The 22,503-nt window shown below is 44.6% G+C and overlaps 3 protein-coding genes across 6 annotated transcripts in view; all 3 read left to right on the top strand.

Moving 5' to 3' along the window:
- Window positions 1-22,503, top strand: part of LOC100121596 (CUGBP Elav-like family member 4) — a 566,446-nt gene that overhangs the window by 2,761 nt on the left and 541,182 nt on the right. The window lies entirely within an intron of this gene.
- LOC116417393 (glucose dehydrogenase [FAD, quinone]-like) lies at window positions 15,632-16,999 on the top strand. Its single transcript, XM_031930200.1, has 2 exons — window positions 15,632-16,774; window positions 16,855-16,999. The coding sequence occupies exons 1-2, from the start codon at window positions 15,716-15,718 to the stop codon at window positions 16,993-16,995; spliced, it is 1,200 nt and encodes a 399-aa protein (XP_031786060.1). The 5' UTR covers window positions 15,632-15,715; the 3' UTR covers window positions 16,996-16,999.
- Window positions 17,712-19,801, top strand: LOC103315865 (glucose dehydrogenase [FAD, quinone]-like). Its single transcript, XM_016982063.3, has 2 exons — window positions 17,712-19,556; window positions 19,630-19,801. The coding sequence occupies exons 1-2, from the start codon at window positions 19,110-19,112 to the stop codon at window positions 19,687-19,689; spliced, it is 507 nt and encodes a 168-aa protein (XP_016837552.1). The 5' UTR covers window positions 17,712-19,109; the 3' UTR covers window positions 19,690-19,801.

Genomic DNA, 22,503 nt, shown 5'->3' with positions numbered 1-22,503 from the left:
CTCTCTGCCGTCGCCGCTGCTTGGGTATCGTCGAAATATAAATAAGCCTCGCGGTGACACTGTCGGCACGTCGCTCCGCCTACTTCGCAGGTGCCTACGATTGTAATTCGTCGTATATTTCCCTGGGCACCGCGGAAGGCGGAAAAAAAGGAGAGAAAGGGAGAAAGAAGCTTGACCCTCGATTCCCTCGCGCGCGTGTTTGGGAAAACAATCTCATTGTTTCGCGATGGCCAAGTGCAGCTCGACGGAAAGCATTGTGCGGAGAACGAGCGCTTTTTTTTTTCTCTCTCTCTCTCTCTTTCTGGCTGTCCGCGCGCGAGAATCCTTTCGGTGAATAATCGGAGAAAGGACGCTGCTGCTGCCCTTTGTCTCTTGTTCTCATTGTCCCGCTGTTTTCGTCTTCCGCGTGTTCTTTTTTTTGGGCCGAGCTTTAATCAACTCTCCTCCTGGCGCGCCTCGATTTTTTTCGACGCCGCATGCGATGATTGTCGATTGTGACTTTGCGTATGGTTGTGTCGCTATTGTTGGCTTGTCGGCGAGTATACAGCTGCGGCTGTTCGAGAGCTGAGCAAGCATTCGATGTGAAACGCTTTTCTTGTTTCGCCGGACGCAGGCCAACAGTGTGCGAAACTCGGACGGTTCTCTCCCTGTTTTTTTTTTAACTATACAGTGCGGCCATCTGGCGGCAAATATCGACAAGTTGACTAATTGTTCCTTCGTATCGCGTACGATAGAGTGAATAGCTCGCGTCGCTCTGAGAAAAAAAAGAAAATAGCCCCGAGACCGGCATCGTGTCGCAAAAGTGTGTTAGCGCCGTTGGCCCTGGTCAGACGCTCCCTGGGGGAAGGCTCTGGTCGCGGCTAAATCAGGTTTCGCTCCCCAGCGTCCGCCGGATGGACGGGAGGGAAAAAAGAAAGGATGATATAGCTCTGTGCGATTTTCACGTTCCACGCGGTGCTCGGGCAATTTTCGCTCTCGGACGTTTTCATTATTCCTCTCTGGCTTAGAGCCGCTGGACTTCTCCGATCGAGTCTAATTATTTTATCGTTTCGAGGGGGACGAGATTGCCGAGGAAGGTGATCGATGTTTTTGAATGGAAAGTTTTTGTTCTTTATGCCTGTCGACACGAAATTGAATATTAAGATCCCAATCGTTATAACTTCTTTCGGGGGGAATGACGAATGTTTCGGAATTTAGGTCTCGGCAGTCAAAAGTTGTTCGCCCGCGTCTCGCATACAAAAACTCTCTAGCTATACTCGCGCGCGCGCGTGTGTGTGTGTGTGTACACAGGGAATATAATAAAAGGCATCTGCCGCTGTTTTACTGCGCTATGAATAGCGGGCACGGAGAAACTACTCCGGGGCGCAAGTTTGCGTGTATTTCACTTTTATAGGCCTTAAACCTTATTCTCGAAAAGAAGAATAGAATTTTCATTAGTCTCTCTCAGTGTGTGCAACGAGATCCGCCGAGTCTACTCGAAAAAAAGAAACGTAGCGGGGGGGGGGGGGGGGGGGGAATCCTGTTTTTCGCAGCGCAAGCCCATTAAAAGTTGAAAAGCCCATCATTTTCATTGAAGCATCAGCGGCGTTCGAAAAGTTGAGAGCGAGCGCGCGACGGATAACCAACAGAGCAGGAACAAAATAATTCGAATCACGAAGCGCGCGCGCATTTTCCAGCCCTCTTCCCCCGCCGAAACTCCAATTAAACAGTAATCGAAAATCCGCGAAAGTTCGCTGCTGCTGCTGCTGTTATGCCGGATTCAACTCGAGGGAGAGAGGACGACGACGCGACTGCCGCCCGCACTGCGCACGTATACTCTCCCAGTGCGACGCAAAAACTCATCCCTCGCGCGTGAATTAAAATGCGCGTCGCTGCTGCTTCTATACTTGTTTTTCAGATCAAGAGCTGAGTGAAACCCAGCGGCAGCAGCGAGGGCTGCTCGCGAGGACGCGGTATATAGCTCTCTTGAGGGATGATTCTGTCGGGCCTATGTGTATATCTACTGTCAGTTGGTTTTCTCGTTGATAAGCGATTGTCGGTTTTATTCTCATGTTTATTGGAACGTTTGCTCGCGATCGACCCTGGAAACAAGCAAAACGCTCTCTGCTAACTACACGTGTCTCTGGCAAAAAAAGGCCTCTCTCTCTCTCTCTTTATGTGGCTCCGCTCGCGATTTTTTGACAGAGAGTATATAGTGTACGGTGCCTTAGGCTGCACACGAACCTCCCTTATTCGCTTCGACTTTCGGATTCCGCACTCCGCGAGGTTTCCGTTTTAAAGACGGCGTTTGCGTATAACAACGTATCGCGATGATTCATTACATTTCTCTCTACTCGCCTCAGAGTCTGACTCAAGACTGACTACTCTACTGGCCTATAGTGGCTAGTACAAGGTGCAGCTTACCGCGCTGCTTTGAAATGTCTCGAGACTCGAGTAGTGCGTGAATGATTGGCATAGCTTTGTATCGTCCGTTTTTATCCCGCCTCGCTGACTTATTGATACCTAGTCGGTTGTTTTTTTTTCAAGTGCTTGACCAGCAGTATGTGTCTTGGAGCTAGAACCGGTAGTTTTCTCTTCTGGGTAAATTAGGGTAATTGTGTATTCTTTTGTTACTATAAAACTAGGAAGTATCAATAATTAATACCTCATCAAACAGTTCTGCCTGACACTCATGCACACATCTGTATCAAAATTAATTATTCCTCTACGAGCCATAAACAATCTCAGCAAAACCCTCCGGCAGTTTTTCTCCTGTCAACGCCCCCCGTGCGCGGCTTTTACGCGTCCTTATACGTGTCCTAACGTCGCCTTCCTCTCTCTCCTCAGCAGGAAATGTTTTTGAATACCGCAAGCAAAGACGAGAGAGAATAGGCCGAGTCTTCTGCCAAAACTCTCCTCCTCCGCGTTTTCACACTTTTTCTCCCCAGCTCTCTTCCTCTCTCTCACTCGGTATTTTTATTTTACACCCCCTGCATAGCCGCGAGGCAGAGGAATTTTTAGTTTTCGTCGAATGGAAGGAAAACATAATCTCGAGGAAACAACAACCGAGAGAGAACAGCCGCGGGAAAGAAGAACAACAAGAGCGATAAAATAAGTACAGTTTTCTAGATAATACTCGAGAGGCGGCCTAAAAATATAAGCTCGTGCCTGTGCCTCTCTCTCTCTCTCTCTCTCTCTCTCTCTCTCTGATCCTTTTTTTCGCTACCACCACCCACACACACACACACACACTCTTTTCTTGTTTGGCCGCGTTGAAACTCCGAGTTTATTATGTTAATTGTTTCAAACTCTCTCGCTCGAGAGGAGGCATCAGCGCGTTGTTTGTTTCCCATTCCTCGTATCAGACGCGAACGCGCACGTACGAGGTTTTTGCGAGCGGAATTATTTTGATTAATTGAATTGAGTGAAAGAAGAAATGCTCGATGTTATCGAATAAAATCCGCGCGCTGTATTAATTAGCTACATTAGCGCGGTAATGTTACGAGCGCGCGCTTATCTCGATGGCGTACTTTCAGCCCTTCAGCCCTCTCTGTCTCTCTCTCTCTCTCTATGACTCTGATGCTGATGACTCCGGGGACCGTTATTCTACGTATAGCGATTATGCATACCATACCTCATCGCGGCCGTCTATCCGTCAAAACGCACAGCGAGTCTCCTTGTGAATTATACCTCGATTCTTCGCTGACGTACATTTTATATTAAAGCTTTTGGATGGTCTACTTTTTACTAAAACACCCGTCATAATTCATCCTCTCTTTTATTTTGGATAAAAGAGCGTGTACAAGCCCCCACTCGATTTCAATATCGCCGAGAGTTTAAGACCCGAAAAACTTCGATTCATCGTTCTCATTCGCGCTTTCAATTAAGCAGTAGGCGCTCGCGCGTGCGAGGCTATCGGTGCGTTTTAATTAAACGAAAATTATATCAGCAGGCGGTCAGAGGGAGAGAGTTTTTCAGCGCTGCGTATATTTCGCGGCTCATTTTAATTGCATCGGCTCCCAAGCTCGCGCGCGCGCGTTTGATATCAAACGCGGATTTGCATGCGGCCGGGGCCGTTGTTGTTGTTGCTGTTGTTCGCTGTGCTAGCCGGCATTACTTTGTGTTTGCAGCTCACCCTTTGATGCATAGCCGCCAGCCGTGTGTTTATGTGGCGGTTATTTTTTTCTCGTTTTTGTTTTTGCGGTTTCGAGAGCGAAATTGGGCCTCGATCATCGTTTGTTTATGAGGTAAACGACGAGATGGAGAAGTATTATACGTGCGCGCGTGTTTATAATATACGAGCTGGCGCTCTCGCGTTCGTTATGCAAATGTTGAAGAGTACCGGTGAATAATTAATAATTTATTGTGGATAAATTATGCTGTAAATGATATTCGTCGACGCTGTGCGCGAACGACGATTTAATAATATGTTAATCATTGTACTTTGTCAAAGGAGGATCGGTTCGGGAAAATTATTCTCTCTCTCGGTAAATGCGTTTGCGGCGGGTGAATATATTGTACCTCGGTGGAACGCGCAGTTGATTTTTTAAGTTCGTAATTAAGTAATGAAACGCGTTGCTGAAATAACGAAGAGTAATCGAGAGATTCAAAAGAAAATTTAATTTTTTTTTCTTACAAACCGCAGTGGTCTTGAATTGCTTCAAAGAACACGTAACACTCCGCAGTTCGTATCTCCAAAGGGGACAGCAACAGCACCTCTCTCTCAACTTACTCTCACCCTCTTCCTTCCCGTTCATCGGTTTCTCAAGTCGTGCGCTCGCGCGAGCTTGGATATTGGTGTGTGTCGTCGACGATCGCAATCTTCTACCCCCGAAAGAAGAAATCCCCTTTTGTCGAGAAGCGTCGGCCTATACCCCTATTATACCCTTATTCCTCTTCCTCTCGCTCTTCTCACACCTATATATAACGGATCGGCAAATATTTACGAATAAATAATTTTCGGTCGGCCGCCAAAATTCCACAGCCAAGTTTCTGTATTGTTGCGCCGCTGCTGTAGTCCCGTGGCTCTCTCTCTCTCTCTCTCTCTCTCTCTCTCTCTCGGTATTTCCGCGATTCGGCAGCAGCTGAATAGCCGCCTGCCGCCGCCGCTTGTTTATTAACTCTGGAATCCTTTATCTTCTCCCTCGCTATCCGGGAATGATTTTCGACTTGGCGGCTAGCACAGCTCGTTTGTTTGTGCTAGAGACTGCTGCTCGTCCTCTACGTAATAAAGAGGCCAGGCGGGGAATCGAGCGCAGCAGCTCGCTCTGACGAGTAGCGGGAGGGAAGGATCGAATTCTCTCTCATCTCTCTCTCTCTCACTGTATAGAGTCGAGACTGCGCAGCTACTGCCGCTGCCGCTCGAACAATGGCTTCGTTAGGCCTCCGTAAATAATTTGGGCTGCGCTGTACCGCTGACTCTTGTTGTTGCGTGTGCGAAAGCTTCTATTTTTCTCGAAAACTCGCGCCTTTTGAGGAGCGAATCTATGGTATTGGCTCGTTCGTGTGCGCTTCTCCGTATAGCTGCGCGAGTTAACATAAAGGAGAGAGACGCAAGAGCGGGCCAAGATCAACGGCATTCATATTGAACGAGCCGGCAGGGGTCCTGAATATTCATGGCGTCGTGTAGCCGAAGCCACGACGACGACGGCTACTAGACCTCGGCAGTGGCACCCTTTAGGTATACACCTCTCCTTTCTGCCCGCACTTACATCATGCGGGGAGAGCCGTTGCCGAAATAATACTGTTATGTGCCTTTTTTAGGGGATCGTACGTTACCGTAAGAGCGATGCTAGATGGCGCCCGACGCAGAACGCATTACCCGCTAGAGAGACAAGCTGCAACCTTCAAAAAAGACAAACTGCACGCATCAGAGAGTAGAGTAGCGACCGGGTTGACTGCGCGAAATCATCTATTGATTTTGAATAGGGGTACGTCCGAGCCCCCCCCCCCTACCGCTGACGCCGCCGCCGGATTAGGCGACTGACCAGCGGCCTGCGGTGATTGAGGCCGTGTCTGCTGTTGCTAGTCGCAGTGTACGTATAGTAAAGGGGCAGGGGAACACGTGTAATCAGCCGCCGATCAGGGGACAAGCGCTCCATACCGCATATTACTTTGCGCGGAGCTGACGACCTGCCGCGGTCGCCACACTGCTGCTGGTTTGCCCCCTACACTCTCTCAAGCGTTCTCTCGTTCGCTATATTTTTTATTTGCCATCGCCGCCGTATACTTGACACTCGCCGTCTCTCGTTTGCTTCAAACAGGCCGATTTCTATATCACCCTCCTGTGCGTAGGCGTATTGCGATTTAAAGGAGGCGCGCGCAAAGCAGCTCTAATTAAAAGCCGGCAAAAAGCAGCGTAGAGCTGCTGTGAGAAAAACGGCAGCTGCGAATTTCAGAGAGAGTATAGATAGAGTGTATAGCGCGACTCGAGGCAAGCTTTTTGCTTTGGCTGCGCGAGTGGCTTGATTAAGTTTTTGCGGGTCACGCGTCGAGGATCGTCATTCGAATAATTAGAGGATTCGAGGCTCTTTTTTCCACGTACAAGAAAAATAATCATCATCGTAGAAAAAAAGGAGAAAGGGAGGAGACAACCTTGCGCAATCTAGTATATGTTTTATTCAATCGCTGGCGCGAGAGACGAAACAAGACGAGGGAGAGGCTCCGCACAGCGAGTAAAAGCCAATTTCCCGATACAATCGCTCGCATGCATTACGCTTCGCGCACCGCAAACTCGCTCTCTCTCCCCCTCTCTCTCTCTCTCTCTCTCTCTCTCTCTCTCTCTCGCGCACACACCCCCGTCTCTTTATTTAAAGTTACGTAAAAGTCGATAGTCGCACCACCAGCGGCAGCTCCTTATGCAAGAGACGTAATCTTCCGGAGGTTATATACACACACACACGCGCACACACACACCGACACGTACACCACGGTTCGTGCAAAAAGAGAGACTCTCGTGTACAAAGTCCCCTCTCTCTCTCTCTCTCCGATGAGTCAAGAAGCGCGGGGAAATCTTTTAAGCTCCGCATGCATGTTTGACACTGATAGATGCTACGCCTTGTGCATGCCGAAACGCGGGCGCAAAGTTTTTATGCACGTGCGCGCAGCTGTGTGCAGGAAAACTTGCGCCATTAACTCGTCTTTCTCTCTCTCTCTCTCTCTCTCTTCTCTCACTGGTGGCGGTGGGATATAGAGCTGAATAGTTGGGGGGCTGGAGCGAAAAAGAGAAAAAAAATCGAATGCGCCTCGGTAATATTCAAAATAACACGGCGGTGGACATGCAGCACTCGAGTTCACATTCAGAGAGCCGAAAGCTCTCCTTTCAGAGAATCGTATAGCTTCCCATTCAGTGGGTGCAGTCGCATGAACCGCAGGTAGGAATTCCGAATTCGCCATTCTCTGGCCCCCAATCCGTGGCTCGCGCGCGCTCATCACTCGATCTGGCCGCACTTGCGAGCTTATCGTGTGGTGTGCATCGTACAGGTATACGTATGTATATGTATATAGAGAGGGAGAGAGGAGCATCATTTCGGTAAAAGCCGGGGACGCGCAGCTCATTGGAGTCCCTTCTGTACACAGAGCGGTCGAGGTCCCGTGCATATAACGTGTGTGTGTATGTGGGAGGCTCGTCAAAGACCAAGACGATGGACTGACTGGCGCAGTAGGGAATTCCGGAGGTTTGCTGGAGATCAAGTCAGTCGTGAGAGCTATAGAGGCCCGTCAACGATGCAGCGCTGCTGGGTCCCTTTGCTTCGGCTCTGCTCCATCTCTGACAAATAGACCGGGACGAAGTCGAGTCTCTATATGCCAGCAGACGTACTAAATCACGCAACAATGCGCGATCGAATCCTTTGGCAAAAATATCCCTCTCTTCATCATCATCAAAACCATGAGCGAGCGCTTGCTTTTCCCCCTTCTTCCGGGAACTTTCCGAATTCGTGCCCTTGAAACGTGCCTGCGCTGACTCCCCTCTTGCGCGTATCAAGCACACAAAGGGAGCCAGGGAAGCTTCTTCCCCGGGAGGGTATAAAGAGCCGCTGAAGTTTAAGCGCGCGGCCGGCTGCAGATAATCGAAAAAAGAGCGAGCGAGATAGAGCGAGTCGAGAGAGCGATATTGCCGAAGCCTACAGGCGGCATTGTGCAAGCGCCATCGAAGAACCTCCTCCGCATTCTTTCTCTCTCACTCTCGGATGCCGGCGCCTCCTAATCAAGCTGATGTCTTTTGATCTTGAGCTGCTGGGGAGGGGGGGGGGGGCAGAAGCGGAAGCAGAAGGATTGCGATTCGTCCATATTCTATACTTAGATGCTAGGTATATACCTAGCGATGCTTACTCGGAGTTTTTATCGCTGGTGGTTAAAAAAAGTAGCAATCTGCAGGTCCAAGGAAGGCAAAGCAGGGCATCAACGCCGAAGGAGACCGTCCCGTTAGTTCGTAGCTCGCGTATACGTACATACGCACACTTCCATACCTGAGCACACATTCAGGTATGAATGTGTACAGGCATGTGCCGAAGCCAACTTCGACAACACAGCTATGAATAAACATGAACGTCGCCGCGAGTCTTCGTGTGTATACGTAGCCAGCGTACGTGTGTTTATAAATACACACCGGCGCAGCTCCGGGGGGCAAACACACGTGCGCGTCGAGAGCAATGGGTACATATACCTCGGATATACGAGTGTGTGTCCTATATGCTGTATGCCTATATGCTGCGGCGGCGCAGGTGTATGTATAGCTCGACACTCGCGAATCGAAGTACAAATATATAGATGGGAGCTCGAATGCGGCTGCTGCGCTCGTCGTGTATACCCTTGCTATAGCTAATTTCGCTTTTATAAATTGCTAGTGGAGAATTTTCCACTGCAGGTGATGTGGGTATAAGCTAATGATCAGCTATGAGCGATAAGCGCGTTCGCGATAACTTTTATCTTCAATCTTCAAAAGGACCGTGCGCGCTTTTCCATATCTTGAAGAGCATATGCGCGCGCACACACACCTGTCATATATCTCCTGCAAAATGAAGTTGAACCCATACGCGATCTCGAGCAACGATGCAGCTCGCGGCTCGAATAATGCATGTACACATCGCACGCAGGAGTGAGTGTACCGAGAGACGCCTGCAGCAGCAGCCCATAGCTCGCGGAGGTGTAAGGCGAGGCCTCCAGACGGCGAGAGAAAGAGGGAGAGCAGCACAGCTCAAGACACAGATAATAGAGCGAGGAGGAAAATGCCGTGCCTCTGCCGCGCCTACGAAGAGCAAGAGCAAGAGAGAGAGAGAGAGAGAGAGAGAGAGAGAGAGAGAGAGAGAGAGAGAGAGAGAGAGAGACTAGGCGCAGCAGCAGCAGCAGCAGCAGCCTGCGTATTGATCAAGACACGAGAGCAGTGCTCCGGCTCTGTGTTTCCTTTCCGTTGTGCTGCTGCGGCGCAGTGGCCTCGGTTCACTAAGGCTTGGCCTCGTCGTATTGAGAACTTTTGGAGAACCTTGGCTGATGTTTGAAGGGATGATTATATGGGCAGTGTATATGTGTGTGCATTGAATTGAGATGATGTTGCTCGTCGCTTTGGCAATCAAAAACAGCAGAACAACTAGGTCAAAATAAATAAATAAAAATGAACATATGTCAACGAGTTTTTCTTTTATATCAAGGGCTTTAAAAGAGTCCATGATGATTGACTTTAAGGGTGTACACTTATCTAAAGCAATTTGGAAATTGATTCTTGTCAGCATGACATGCTCTTACAGTTCACTAAATTGACCAATCAAAAACAGTTTTCATTGAAATGATTGATAGGGTGACCTCCCTAAATGAAAACTCATATTAGTAAGCGAATAAACGCGAACTGGTTCTATCAACGACTGATTTTCTTTCACTTTCCTATAAATTTTTCTGAACCTCATCTCCGTAATTCAATCTGCAGTTCAATTTATCTTCGTCATGGGCGGCCATTAAAAATCGAAGCTTTCAACGAAGCCAAAGTGTCGTGTACTTCTCTGCTAACTCCCAGAGGGGCAAAATAAGTGCAGAAGAAGTCGAAGTACGCACATGAGTTTCAGGACTATTTCACGCTCAACTGCTCTCTTCGCGCGCCGTCGTATCTCGTTTTTCCGCCGCGCGGAGCTTTGCCGCGCGCACGTGTGAGTCGCTTGTGACTCCACGCCTGACAATCTGAGATATCTCAAAGCAGTAGCTCGCTCTTTTCAAGAAGAGCTGATGTTTCGACACTCGTCTTGACGGAATTCAGAGTAGCGATTTCGTTAAGTTTTTTGTTAATATTGATGTATAATTGAACAAATACTGCTTTATCTCAAAATTTGCGTTTTGATTAACCAGGATTTGAATAACTGTTCAATTAGGTAAACATTTTTTTATCTTCAGACATAGCTAATAAGATTTAGTCGAGAAAATTATAAATAATGAGTTCATATTAACGTAAATATGTTGGCGTACTAAAAACATGAACGGAAAATATTGTGATTTTTCAATAACATTAAAAATAATAAAATGTTTTCGTACGATTAATAAACGTTTGGATAAGTTTTATCTACACGCACGCACGTACGAACGCATGCGCGCGCACACACACACACACACACAAAATACAATACCTCATTGATATCGTTATTTTTATAGAGTAACAAGAAAAGGCCAAGAAATTATTTGCTGGAATCTTCATATGAAATTCAAATATATCTTATCTCTGTTTATTTGAAAGATTTTATAGCGATTCCGTATGTATTACGATTAATTTTAATGATAAGATTAATTCATTTGAATTTTGTGAAATCTACACCTGTGCGAGTATACAATATTACACGAAAATTTTAAATTATTCCATAGTAACATATTATTACATAGAAATTTAAAAGATTCAAAATTTGTTCAACTTTTAGAACACTTGTTAAAATCTTGCATGAAAAACACATGAAACAATAATGCGATATCACGTGTAAAATAATAAAAAGCATCGTCGAGAATGATAAATGTTTCTTGGTTCATTTGTTCTTCTACATAAAATAAAAAGTTGTAGACGGTTATGGCGTCAATGACAAAATGTATCCTTCTGACATTCAGTGTATTATTGGCTAGAAGTTTTGCTCAAAATGATGGCTTTTTTGGTATAAGCATTATTGGTAACTTCTTTCAAGCGATTAAGAACCTTCTAAGATTTAGTGTTGGCGGGTTGGACTTCCTTGTGGATTTCGCGCGATATAGTCACAACGAATTCCCAGATTCTACTCCGGAAAACGGCGATGAGTATGATTTCATTGTTGTGGGCGCTGGTAGTGCCGGATCAGCTGTGGCTGCGAGACTCAGTGAGATTGAAGACGCTACAGTTTTGTTGATCGAAGCTGGAGCTAATGAAAACCTCGTTATGGATATTCCTATTCTGGCACCGTTCATTTTGCTGAACAAGTTTACCAATTGGAACTATCTTACAGAGAAAAGTGATAACTACTGCCGTGGAATGGTCAATCAGCAGTGTAAGATCAACAAGGGTAAGGTAATGGGCGGCACCAGTTCCATCAACTTTATGCTTGCTATTCGAGGTAACAAGAACGACTACGACACATGGTATAATATGACTGGCGATGAAAACTGGTCTTACGAAGGAATGTTGAAATCGTTCAAAAAGATGGAGACGTTTGATGCGCCATTAGTCAACGCTGATCCGGAGTATCACAACTTTGATGGACCTCAACGAATTGCTAACCCGCCTTACCATACAAAATTAGCTGACGCGTTCGTAGAAGCTGGTAGAGAGTTGGGCTTTCCTCCCGTCGACTACAATGGAGAAAAAATGACTGGCTTTAATTACGTTCAGGCAACTCAAATCAACGGTGAGCGCATGAGCAGTAACCGGGCCTACTTGCATCCTATCAGAGATCGTAAGAACTTAGTTTTAACTATGAATAGTCTAGTAACGAAGGTTATTATAGAAAAGGATACAAAGACTGCTGTAGGTATCGAGTTCATTAAGAATAGTAACAAAATTCGAGTGAAAGCGAAGAAGGAAGTAATCTTGTGTGCTGGAGCTATAGCCTCACCACAGTTATTAATGGTCTCGGGAGTCGGACCTGCAAAGCATCTAGAAAGTTTTAATATTGATGTACTAGCAGACTTACCGGTCGGTGAGAACATGATGGACCATGTCGCATACGGCGGTTTGACCTTCTTGGTAAACACGACAGATGGTATCGTCGTTCAAAAGTACCTGTCGCCGACAGACCTCTCCTTGCAACTGTTTCTTACGAAGCGTAAAGGTGAGCTTACAACTACTGGTGCGGCGGAGGGCTTAGGATATTTAAATGTCGATGACCCGTGGGTACATAATTTAGAGCCCAATATTGAGCTTATGTTTGCCACGGGGACGTTTTTGTCCGACTCCTTGATCCATAAGCCTTTTGGCATAACCGAAAGTCAGTTCATCCAGTTTTTTGCCAGTAACTTATACAAGCATGCCTGGTTCATTTGGCCATTGTTGATGAAGCCCAAAAGTAGAGGTAAAATTCTGCTAAAGAGTAAAGACGTTAGAACGCAACCGAGAATCTTAGCAAATTACTTTGATGATCCAGACGACGTGAGGATTTCCATCGAGGGTATCAGAATCGCAATCAAAGTAAGCAAGACCCAGGCTATGCAGAAATACGGTTCCAAAATGATCGATAAACCGGTCCCGGGATGTGAGGGTTACAAGTACGATTCCAATGATTACTGGGAATGTGCTTTAAAAACGTATACCATGACTCTGTGGCATCACTCGGGTACCTGCAAGATGGGAAAGAAAGATGACAAAACTGCGGTTGTCGACACCAGGCTGAAGGTAGATTTTACTTTTTCGACTTTATAATTGCCATAGATTATTCGATTTCGAAAGCTTTGAATTTCCAATTGTCCATAGGTTTTAGGAATTAATAACTTACGAGTAGTAGATGCCTCAATAATGCCGGAAATCGTCACCGCTCACATCAACGTTCCAACAATAGCCATTGGTGAGAAGGGCGCTGATATAATCAAGGCTGATCACGGATATACTTGCTAGAATCAGAGTCTTACTACAAAAAATATGTACAACAAATAATTTCAAATGATTCATCTACTCTTTTTTATTACAAGAAGTCTAGCACGTGTAAATTATCACCTAATCCGAAGGCTTTTTCTCCTGCGGTGCATGTACACTTATTTATCTCCACCTTAAGCATAGAGTGTGCACCTTAGCGCTCGTTAGGAGAGGCTAAAGTAAACACTTCATGCGTTGTGTGGTGAACAATATTCTAAAAATCTTCATCAAACAAAGAAATACTTTTATTTCAAATACTTATAAAAATCTCTACTCCGCATATTTTTTATATGTTGAATGCCCTTATCCCTATTTTTTTTTATTGCATCCAAAATATTTGTATGAAACTATTTTATTTCCTGTCTTTCGCAGCCTCAAACATACATTTACAGTGAAGCTACCTACGCGCATTCTAAAATTTCTCGAAAATTCGAAATTTCCAACATACGATTTTCGCAGACAGTTGACGCGCGTCGTTGCGCAACTGTAAATCAGCCGCGCAGGCAGCTGCAGTTGAGCTGTTACTACACAAAGGGGAAAATCCCGGGCAGGCGCTGCTCGGGCTTGTTTTTTTCGGAGAGAGCTTTTCGAGCGTTCTACTGTTTTGATACGATATCGGCCGGCTGGTAGTGGCGCGAGCTGCTGCTGTGTTTACGATGCGTAATGTAATCGGAAGTGCTCTGGCGATGAAATTGAAAAAATTAAATTGCAGTTATCCTTCTTTCTCTCTCACGCGCTGTTTGACACGGAAAAAGTATTAGCATGATTAAGCGCGTACGCAGCTCATCGGAAAATGTGATCATGCAAACAAACTTTGAAAGTACAATTGATCATGCTGGCTTATTAGAACAGTAATTATTAACGACTCACCGGAAAAAGAAAAAAATTATATTATGCATTTACGGAACTTATATTGTTTATTTTTGTTGCAAATAAAAAAAGACAAGATAAAATGCTTGCTGTGTGAAACAGGATATAAAAAACAGCAAAAAAATAAATATGAAAAATGCTCTGGAGAGATAACATGGACGAGTGATCAAAATAGAACGCGAGGCTGCTCGCTTGCTGTTCGTGTCAGTCAAAAAATACAAAAAGATATGTATAAAAATAAAAAGAAGCAGAGATTTTTTAAAAGCGGAATACTACAAGTTGTGGCAACTGCTTTAAAAAATAAATACATTCGTAAAAAAATTAAATATGTGTTGGTAGATCGTATAACTGCGTTGAACGTACATCCGTTTCTTCTGGAACGAAAAATTCTTTAGCATTGCTAGTATAAAACCAGTGAGTATATTTGTCAACGTATAACAATAAAGCGTATTTTTGCTCATCTTGTGTATCTTTGTATCGAAATTTCTGACTATAGAGTCAGAATAATCAAAATGTACATTTGACTTTAATTTAAGTAATGGAAAAAGGTGTAAAGTGTTCAAAATTTTAAATAATTTTTTTTAGAAGATTTGGTACTGGTTCCCTAAGCTATTTTATATAATAAGATCAATTCATAGTAGCCGTTTCAAACATATCCTTATGGTCATATTTTGTTATTTGACATAAGTTAAATACATGGTTATATAGAATCATTGTTAATTGCTTACATATTTTAAATAATATTGAAAAATACAAAGACTTATAATAATGAGGGCATCGTACATATTATTGCTAATTAATAACGCTTTGATAGCAGTTGAAATTTAAAATTTAAATTATTGCACACTCAATAATAAACAACTTTCGAAATGGCAAATCTTAATCTTTCTGCAAACTACGAAAAACAATGGAGCAATGAATTCTTTGAAACAATTAAATTTCTTCAAGTGAAATAAAAAAAATTGAGCTTCGGTAAAGCTGATAAAAATATCTTAAGATAAGAAGCATTGTCAACAGATATAAAAGCAGGTTGCTTTTTTCTTCATTCCTGTTAGTGCAAAACATCATAGCCTTACGATGTCGTCTGCAACGAATTGTATCCTTTTGACACTCGGTATATTATTGGCTGTGGGTTTTACTCCAATTGATGCCTTATTCGGTGTCAATATTGTTGGCGACTTCTTTCAAGCGTTGAAGAACTTGTTAAGACTTAGTGTTGGCGGCTTGAAGTTCCTTGGAGATTATGCACGATACAGTCGCAGCGAGTTTTCCGACTCGATACCCAAGAATGGCGATGAGTATGACTTCATTGTCGTAGGCGCCGGCAGTGCTGGAGCAACCGTAGCCGCAAGACTCAGTGAGATTGAAGATGCCAAGGTGTTGTTAATTGAAGCTGGAGGCAATGAGAACCTTATCATGGACATACCTCTTCTAGCACTTTATCTACAGCTAAATAAACCGACTAATTGGGCATATCTCACGGAGAAGAACGAGAACTATTGCCGTGGTATCGTCAACCAGGAGTGTAAAGTTGCCAAAGGCAAGGTTATGGGTGGCACTAGCTCGCTCAATTTCATGATCGCTGTCAGAGGTAACAAGCACGATTATGACACGTGGTATAACATGACTGGTGATGAGAACTGGTCGTATGAGGGAATGTTGAAATCTTTCAAAAAGATGGAGACTTTCGATGCGCCGTTGGTCGACGTGGACCCAGCATATCATAATTTTGATGGACCACAACGCATCGCTAACCCTCCTTATCGTACAAAATTGGCTGACGCGTTTGTGGATGCTGGCAAAGAAATGGGGTTTCCCCCGGTAGACTATAATGGAGAAAAGCAAACTGGTTTTAGCTACATGCAGGCTACGCAAGTCAACGGTGAGCGCATGAGCAGCAATAGAGCCTACTTGCACCCGATCAGGGGTCGCAAAAACTTAGTTCTCAGTATGAATAGCCTAGCGACAAAAGTGATCATAGACAAGGACATTAAAACGGCCACTGGCATTGAATTCATCAAGAACAACAAAAAAATTCAGGTGAAAGCCAAGAAAGAAGTAATCTTGTCTGCTGGAGCCATAGCTTCACCCCAGTTACTAATGGTTTCCGGTATTGGACCTGCCGACCACCTCAAGAACTTTAAAATCGACATATTAGCTGACTTACCCGTCGGTGAAAACATGATGGATCACGTGGCTTACGGAGGTTTGTACTTTGTAGTAAATACAACAGACGGTATCGTTGTACCTGAATACCTTCTGCCAACAAATCCCTCTCTCCAGCAATTCCTTACCAAGCGTACAGGCGAGTTCACAACGGCGGGTGGCATCGAAGGTTTAGGATATGTAAACGTTGATGATCCGCGGGCCGATAATCTCGTACCTACTATCGAGCTCATGTTTGGTTCAGTGTCCTTCTTAGCGGACTATCTGATTCATGTGCCTTTTGGCGTTACTGAAAAATTGTTCAGTCAGTTTTACGCTCCTGACCTCTACAAGCATACTTGGATAATATGGCCGTTGCTTATGAAGCCTAAAAGTAGAGGTAAAATTTTGCTGAAGAGTAGTGACATGAAAGTACAGCCAAGGCTGCTGGGAAATTACTTCGACGACCCGGAAGATGTGAGAGTTTCGATCAAGGGCATTAGAATGGCGATTGAGGTGAGTAAGACCCAAGCAATGCAAAAGTATGGCTCCAAGTTAGTCGAGAGGCTGGTGCCTGGGTGTGAAAGTCACAAATACGATACAGATGATTACTGGGAATGCGCTTTGAAGACTATAACCATCACTTTATGGCATCATTCAGGAACCTGCAAGATGGGAAAGAAAAATGACAAGACTGCGGTCGTCGACACCAGGCTGAAGGTAAATTTTACCATTTCGATCATTGATTTAGTTGCATTAATATAACTACTTGATCATTGGACTTTATTGGATGTTCATAGATTTTGGGATTTAATAACTTACGAGTGGTGGATGCATCAATAATGCCAGAGATCGTCACGGCTCATATTAACGTTCCGACGATTGCTATCGGCGAAAAAGGTGCTGATATCATCAAGGCCGATCATGGATATAGCTCTTAATATATATATATATATATATATATATATATATATATATATATATATATATATATATATATATATATATATATATATATATATATATATATATATATATATATATATATATATATATATATATATATATATATATATATATATATATATCTGCATCTAAGTATCGATAGTTCTAATAAAATGAATATGGATGCTAAAAATTATTTCTTACTGTAATCTAAAATTTAGAAATAAAATAATCAACATATTAATTTGAATAAACAACTGGTAGCGTTCATTCTTCTGCAATTATAGAAATCAAATTTTGCATAACTGTTTAGTGAATGAAACAAATTGAAAACTAATTCTATGGCTTGATAAATGAAATGAATACCGTGCTAGTGCGCTTTTGTTAGTTTTGGCAGTAACATGAATTAATTGATGACTTTAAAAAAATATGCTCTGCGGTCACGCTTTATTTTCTGACGTAAAAAATTATACATTTTATTGCAACATCATTGAAAATAATATTTAGAGCGTTTGTTTATAAATATTAAAAAATCTAAAACATTTTAAAAATGGGTGCAACAAGCGGCCGGGAATTCTGTTTATCACTGCAGTCGATAGCAAAAGAATTTCGAGAGCACTTGTAGATATTTTCTTAATCTGCCACGTCAAAGAATCACGTATTTAAAACCCAGTACAATCTTCCAAGCAAAGTGAAATGACCACGATTTGTGACGGTCGACGAAAATACAGTGAGATAGGACGCGTCGCAGGCGAATATAAGAGAAACTTTCTTAACCTCATTCGTAGTACCAAACGTCTCAGTTTTAGAATGAAGTCCGCGACGAAGTGTATTCTCCTTACTACCAGCGTATTATTAGCAGTGGGTCTAGTTCCAAGTAATGCCTTCTTTGGTACTGGTATTTATATGGACTTCGTTCAAACTTTAAAGAACTTGTTAAAAGTCAGTATCGGTGGACTAGCATTTCTTAGTGAATGTGCGTTACGGTCGCAGTGAGTTTCCGGACTCTACGCTTCAAAATGACGACGAGTTCGACTTTATTGTCGTAGGCGCCGGTAGCGCTGGAGCTGCTGTAGCAACAAAGCTCAGTGAGATAAAGGACGCAGAGGTCTTGTTGATCGAGGCCGGTGGTAATGAGAACCTTATCTTGAACATTCCTATTCTGGCACCGTACATTCAATTGGACAAGCCTGTCAACTGGGAGTATTACACGGAAAAGAGTGAGAACTATTGCAGAGGAAGCGTCACTCAACGCTGCAAACTCAACAAAGGCAAAGTGATGGGCGGTACCAGTTCGATTAACTTCATGATTGCCATAAGAGGTAACAGGAATGATTACGACACGTGGTATAACATGACTGGCGATGAAAACTGGTCTTACGAGGGTATGTTACAAACCTTTAAAAAGATGGAAACGTTTGATGCACCGTTGGTCGACGTTGTTATCATAACTTTATCATAACTTCGATGGATCACAGAGGATCGCTAATCTTCCTTATCGTTCAAAGCTAGCTGACGCGTTCGTTGATGCTGGAAGAGAAATGGGGTTTCCTCCAGTGGATTATAATGGAGAAAAGCAAACTGGTTTCAACTATTTGCAGACTACTCAAGTAAACGGCTAACGCATGAGCAGCAATCGAGCATACTTACATCCCATCAGGAAGCGCAAGAACTTTATTCTAACTATGCACAGTCGGGTAACGAAGGTGCTTATTGACAAGAATACGAAGACAGCAACCGGTGTCGAGTTTATCAGGAACAATACAAAAATACAAGTTAGGGCAAAGAAAGAAGTGATTCTGTCAGCCGGTGCTATAGCTTCGCCCCAGCTGTTAAATATCGACGTACTCGCCGACTTACCTGTTGGCAAAAATATGACGGACCACATAGCTTATGGCGGCTTAGTCTTCTTTGTCAATATAACGGACGGTATCGTTCTTCCGGAAATTTTATCGCTGACGAATCCTTCCTTGCAACAGTATCTCACCAAGCTTACAGACGTGTTTACGTCTTGTGGTGCAGTCGAGGGTTTAGTCTACGTTAACGTAGATGCCCGCGATCAGACAACCTGGTGCCCAGTATCAAACTCTTGTTCGCTTCAGGAACCTTTATGTCCGATTACATGGTGCATGCGGCCTTCGGCATCACTGAACGTCAGTTCAAACAATTCTTTGCTGATAGCCTGTACAAACATAGCTGGTTCATTTGGCCACTGTTGATGAAACCCAAGAGCAGAGGTGAAATTTTGCTGAAAAGTGACGACATGAGTGTATATCCAAGGATAATAGGCAATTACTTTGATGATCCAGACGACGTGAGGATCGCAGTCAAAGGAATCAGGTTGGCCATAGAAGTGAGCAAGACCCAGGCTATGCAGAAGTATGGCTCCAAACTGATGGAAAAGCCGGTGCCTGGGTGCGAAGATCACGAACACGATTCGGATGACTACTGGGAGTGCGCTCTGAAAACTTATACCATCACTCTGTGTCATCACTCGGATACCTGTAAGATGGGAAGGAAGGATGATAAGACTGTTGTTGTCGACACCAGGCTAAAGGTAGATATTTCTCTTCCAACGAGCATTTCACTGATAGAAAGATTATTTGTCACATCGTTAAATATCCGTGCAGGTTTTGGGAATCAACAACTTACGAGTGGTCGATGATAGCCATCGGCGAAAAAGACGCTGATATCATCAAGGAAGATTACGGATATAGTTCTGAATAATTATCTCTTACCAAACATGTATCAATTTTCTTTTCTTACTAATGAAACATAAACGAAATAATTGGTCCATCTTCATATCACTAATGTCTCTTAACAGTCTTCGCCCGCTGTTGCTCAGGATGAGGCGAAACACATTGCGCGGCTTACCTTGGCGCTGCAGCAGCTAGAGCACACCTCGCGAAACGGCCGCGTATTACAAATGTCTTTATAACCGTCGTTTAATTCGAAGCCAGGGCAGCAGCAGCAGCAACAGCAGGAGCCAAGTTATCTCGTTTGCGCAAGGTGTTTTCCTAATTATACCCTCATCTTGCGGCGCTGACTTCGGACGTCTGCACGAGCGACTTGGCTTAGCTCTACGCCTCCGTTTAGGCGGTTTTAGGCTAATGGAGGAGGGTGACCGGGTGCAGATGCTCGTTGTTGCCACTTACCGAGTCTCTCGAGTTTATATAAAATTCGCCTTCAATTCCATTCGTAATATTAGACACCCACGCACGCATACTCGAAAAAGAGAGAAAGAGCTGTAGAGAAAAGGCCAAAGGGAAAAAATAGAAAGAAGCAGGCCGAGCTCGCGCAATTTTTACACGGAGCGAGAAAAAGGGGCCGATTGTCGCGCAGCCCCCGCGGCGAAATCGCTTTGCTCAAGGGCGCTCGGACGCGAGCGAGAGAGCGAAAATAGAGGATCCACTCGCATTGACTCTGGAGAGCACCTTCTTCTTTCCTCTTTTTTCTCCCAGCTTCGGGTAGCATCTTTTCCTCTCTGCTTTTTTTGCTCCTCTCTCTTTGTTCTCCCGCTCTGTGCGAAAAACGTCCGATGCTCTTTGTTTTTCAGAGCAAGAAACGAAGGATTAATTTTTATTAAAGTACCTTTTATCGATGCACACAAACCTCGCGAGTGTGTGTGGGGTAAAACGATGCTCCGCGCGGCTCAGCTACACGCGTGCGTTTATTTATTCGCCGCGGTGCGTTTTTTCACTCGAGTCAAAAGGAACCGCAGAGCGCTCAGCGCCGTCACTTTGCGCTCAACTTCAGCGCCCCTTCCTCCCTCTAACCGAAATTTTTTCCCATTCCTATCCCGAACTTTGTGTCGAGTCTTGTGTGTCGGCCGGGGCGAATTTTTACTTTGTGTCCCGTACCGCGCGCGCAGCAGCAAAAACGAGAAGCCTCGTGCCTTCGCAGTTTTCGCTAAATGACTGTATCTATTATATACCTGCTTATATGGGAAAAAAAGAGTAGGAAATTTCAAGTTGGCTCGATTCGACTTTTTTACCACTTCATCATCCGCCGCTCTGGTACGCCTGCCTGCTATATATGCTGCAGCTGCCGTATTGAGCTTTCGTCCTCTCGACTTTCATTGCCCTTTTCCGTGCGCGAACAACTCTTTATTTCGAAAAATCAATATCGCCCGTCAAAGCAAGCTATATACACCGCCATTCGTCCATCCGGTATAGAGCAGCGGCAGTTCAGTCGCCCGATGCGATGCTCTATGGTGGAGGAGAGAGAGAGAGAGAGAGAGAGAGAGAGAGAGAGAGAGAGAGAGAGAGAGAGAGAGAGAGAGAGAGAGAGAGAGAGAGAGAGTATCATATAGACTGCGGGGACGAAGCGTCGTTGATCGTCGTGTGAATTGCGGATTTTGGAGGTAGCGCATGCTTTTGAAGACGAATTTGAAAGAGAAAAATAGTTCCATAGAGTTGGTCCATATTAAAACACACCACCAGGTGGTCTACAGTTTAAACAATGACCCACGAGTGAATTGTACCGCTCTGGAAAAATCATTCGAAAACGAGCGCAACATATTTCTTTTAATAAAAAAAGGGCAATGTTTTTCATCGCACCAGATACTGCACCGACACATTTTTCCACGTGTTCATTCAGTCCGCGAGCTGGCACATTTCGGTCCTCTCTCTCTCTCTCTCTCTCTCTCTCTCTCTCTCTCTCTCTCTCTCTCTCGGCGACGATGCAGCATGTGGTGCAAAAATTTGTATCGCGTGTACGAATACTCTCACTCGCTCGCTCGCACTGTGTGTATGTGTATGTACGCGATCGTCGTTAAAGGCGCAGTTCTGTTCTCGATTTTTCTCTCCCCCTCGTCGTTCTTTGTTACGCCGCTGCAGCTGCAGCTGCTGCGTTCGGAAAATTATTGTTGTCGAACGATGCGGAGCTTTTAAACGTCGGTGCTTTATTTTTTCTCTCGCTCTCGCTGCCGATCCGAAAGTTTAAATAGGAAAAAAATATTTCGATTCGAAAAAGCTGGGCAGCTCTCTGATTGTTTCGAACTTTTTTCGACGAATCCCGCGTACGTAGAGAGTTGAAAAAAAATGCATGTACGTACAGAATAATCGACGGACCACGAGAGCATATTGCAAGCAGCTAGTGTCCAGTATGGGAGCGAAGCAACCGATCAATCTCCTCTTCCGCGAACATTCACCCGTTTGTCTAGTCCTCCATCTTCCCTTATACTTCCGTTCTCGTTCTCTCTCTCGCTCTTCTATCCAGCCTCGCGGCAGTTTGACAGGCTGGAGATAAGTCGGACGGGGGTCTGGGCTCGCGCGCGAGATTCACGATAAATACCCGCCGCCGCGAGGATCCCGAAAACTTTCCTGCCCGCCGCGGAAAAGAAGATTTAAGAGCTTCGCGCGAAATTTCAACCCCCCCGCGACAACTACAGCCAGCCGGCGTTTGTTCTTCTTCTTCTTCTTCTTCGAGCGAAGGATAAGAAAAAAAAGGGATGAGGCGGTATAATCGGTAATCCCCTTATGGCCGCGCGTGCCGTTTTTCCT

Source organism: Nasonia vitripennis, chromosome 1, assembly GCF_009193385.2.
Source record: "Nasonia vitripennis strain AsymCx chromosome 1, Nvit_psr_1.1, whole genome shotgun sequence".
Taxonomy (NCBI): domain Eukaryota; kingdom Metazoa; phylum Arthropoda; class Insecta; order Hymenoptera; family Pteromalidae; genus Nasonia; species Nasonia vitripennis.
Note: the sequence above shows the minus strand (reverse complement) of the source record. Positions and strands in the feature narration are given on the sequence as shown.

Coding starts and splice junctions, on each gene's coding strand:
- LOC103315865 (XM_016982063.3), top strand. CDS start 19,110: ATGTCCGATTACATGGTGCATGCGGCCTTCGGCATCACTGAACGTCAG. Junction 19,557..19,629: donor TTGTCGACACCAGGCTAAAG/GTAGATATTTCT, acceptor ATATCCGTGCAG/GTTTTGGGAATCAACAACTT.
- LOC116417393 (XM_031930200.1), top strand. CDS start 15,716: ATGGGGTTTCCCCCGGTAGACTATAATGGAGAAAAGCAAACTGGTTTT. Junction 16,775..16,854: donor TCGTCGACACCAGGCTGAAG/GTAAATTTTACC, acceptor GGATGTTCATAG/ATTTTGGGATTTAATAACTT.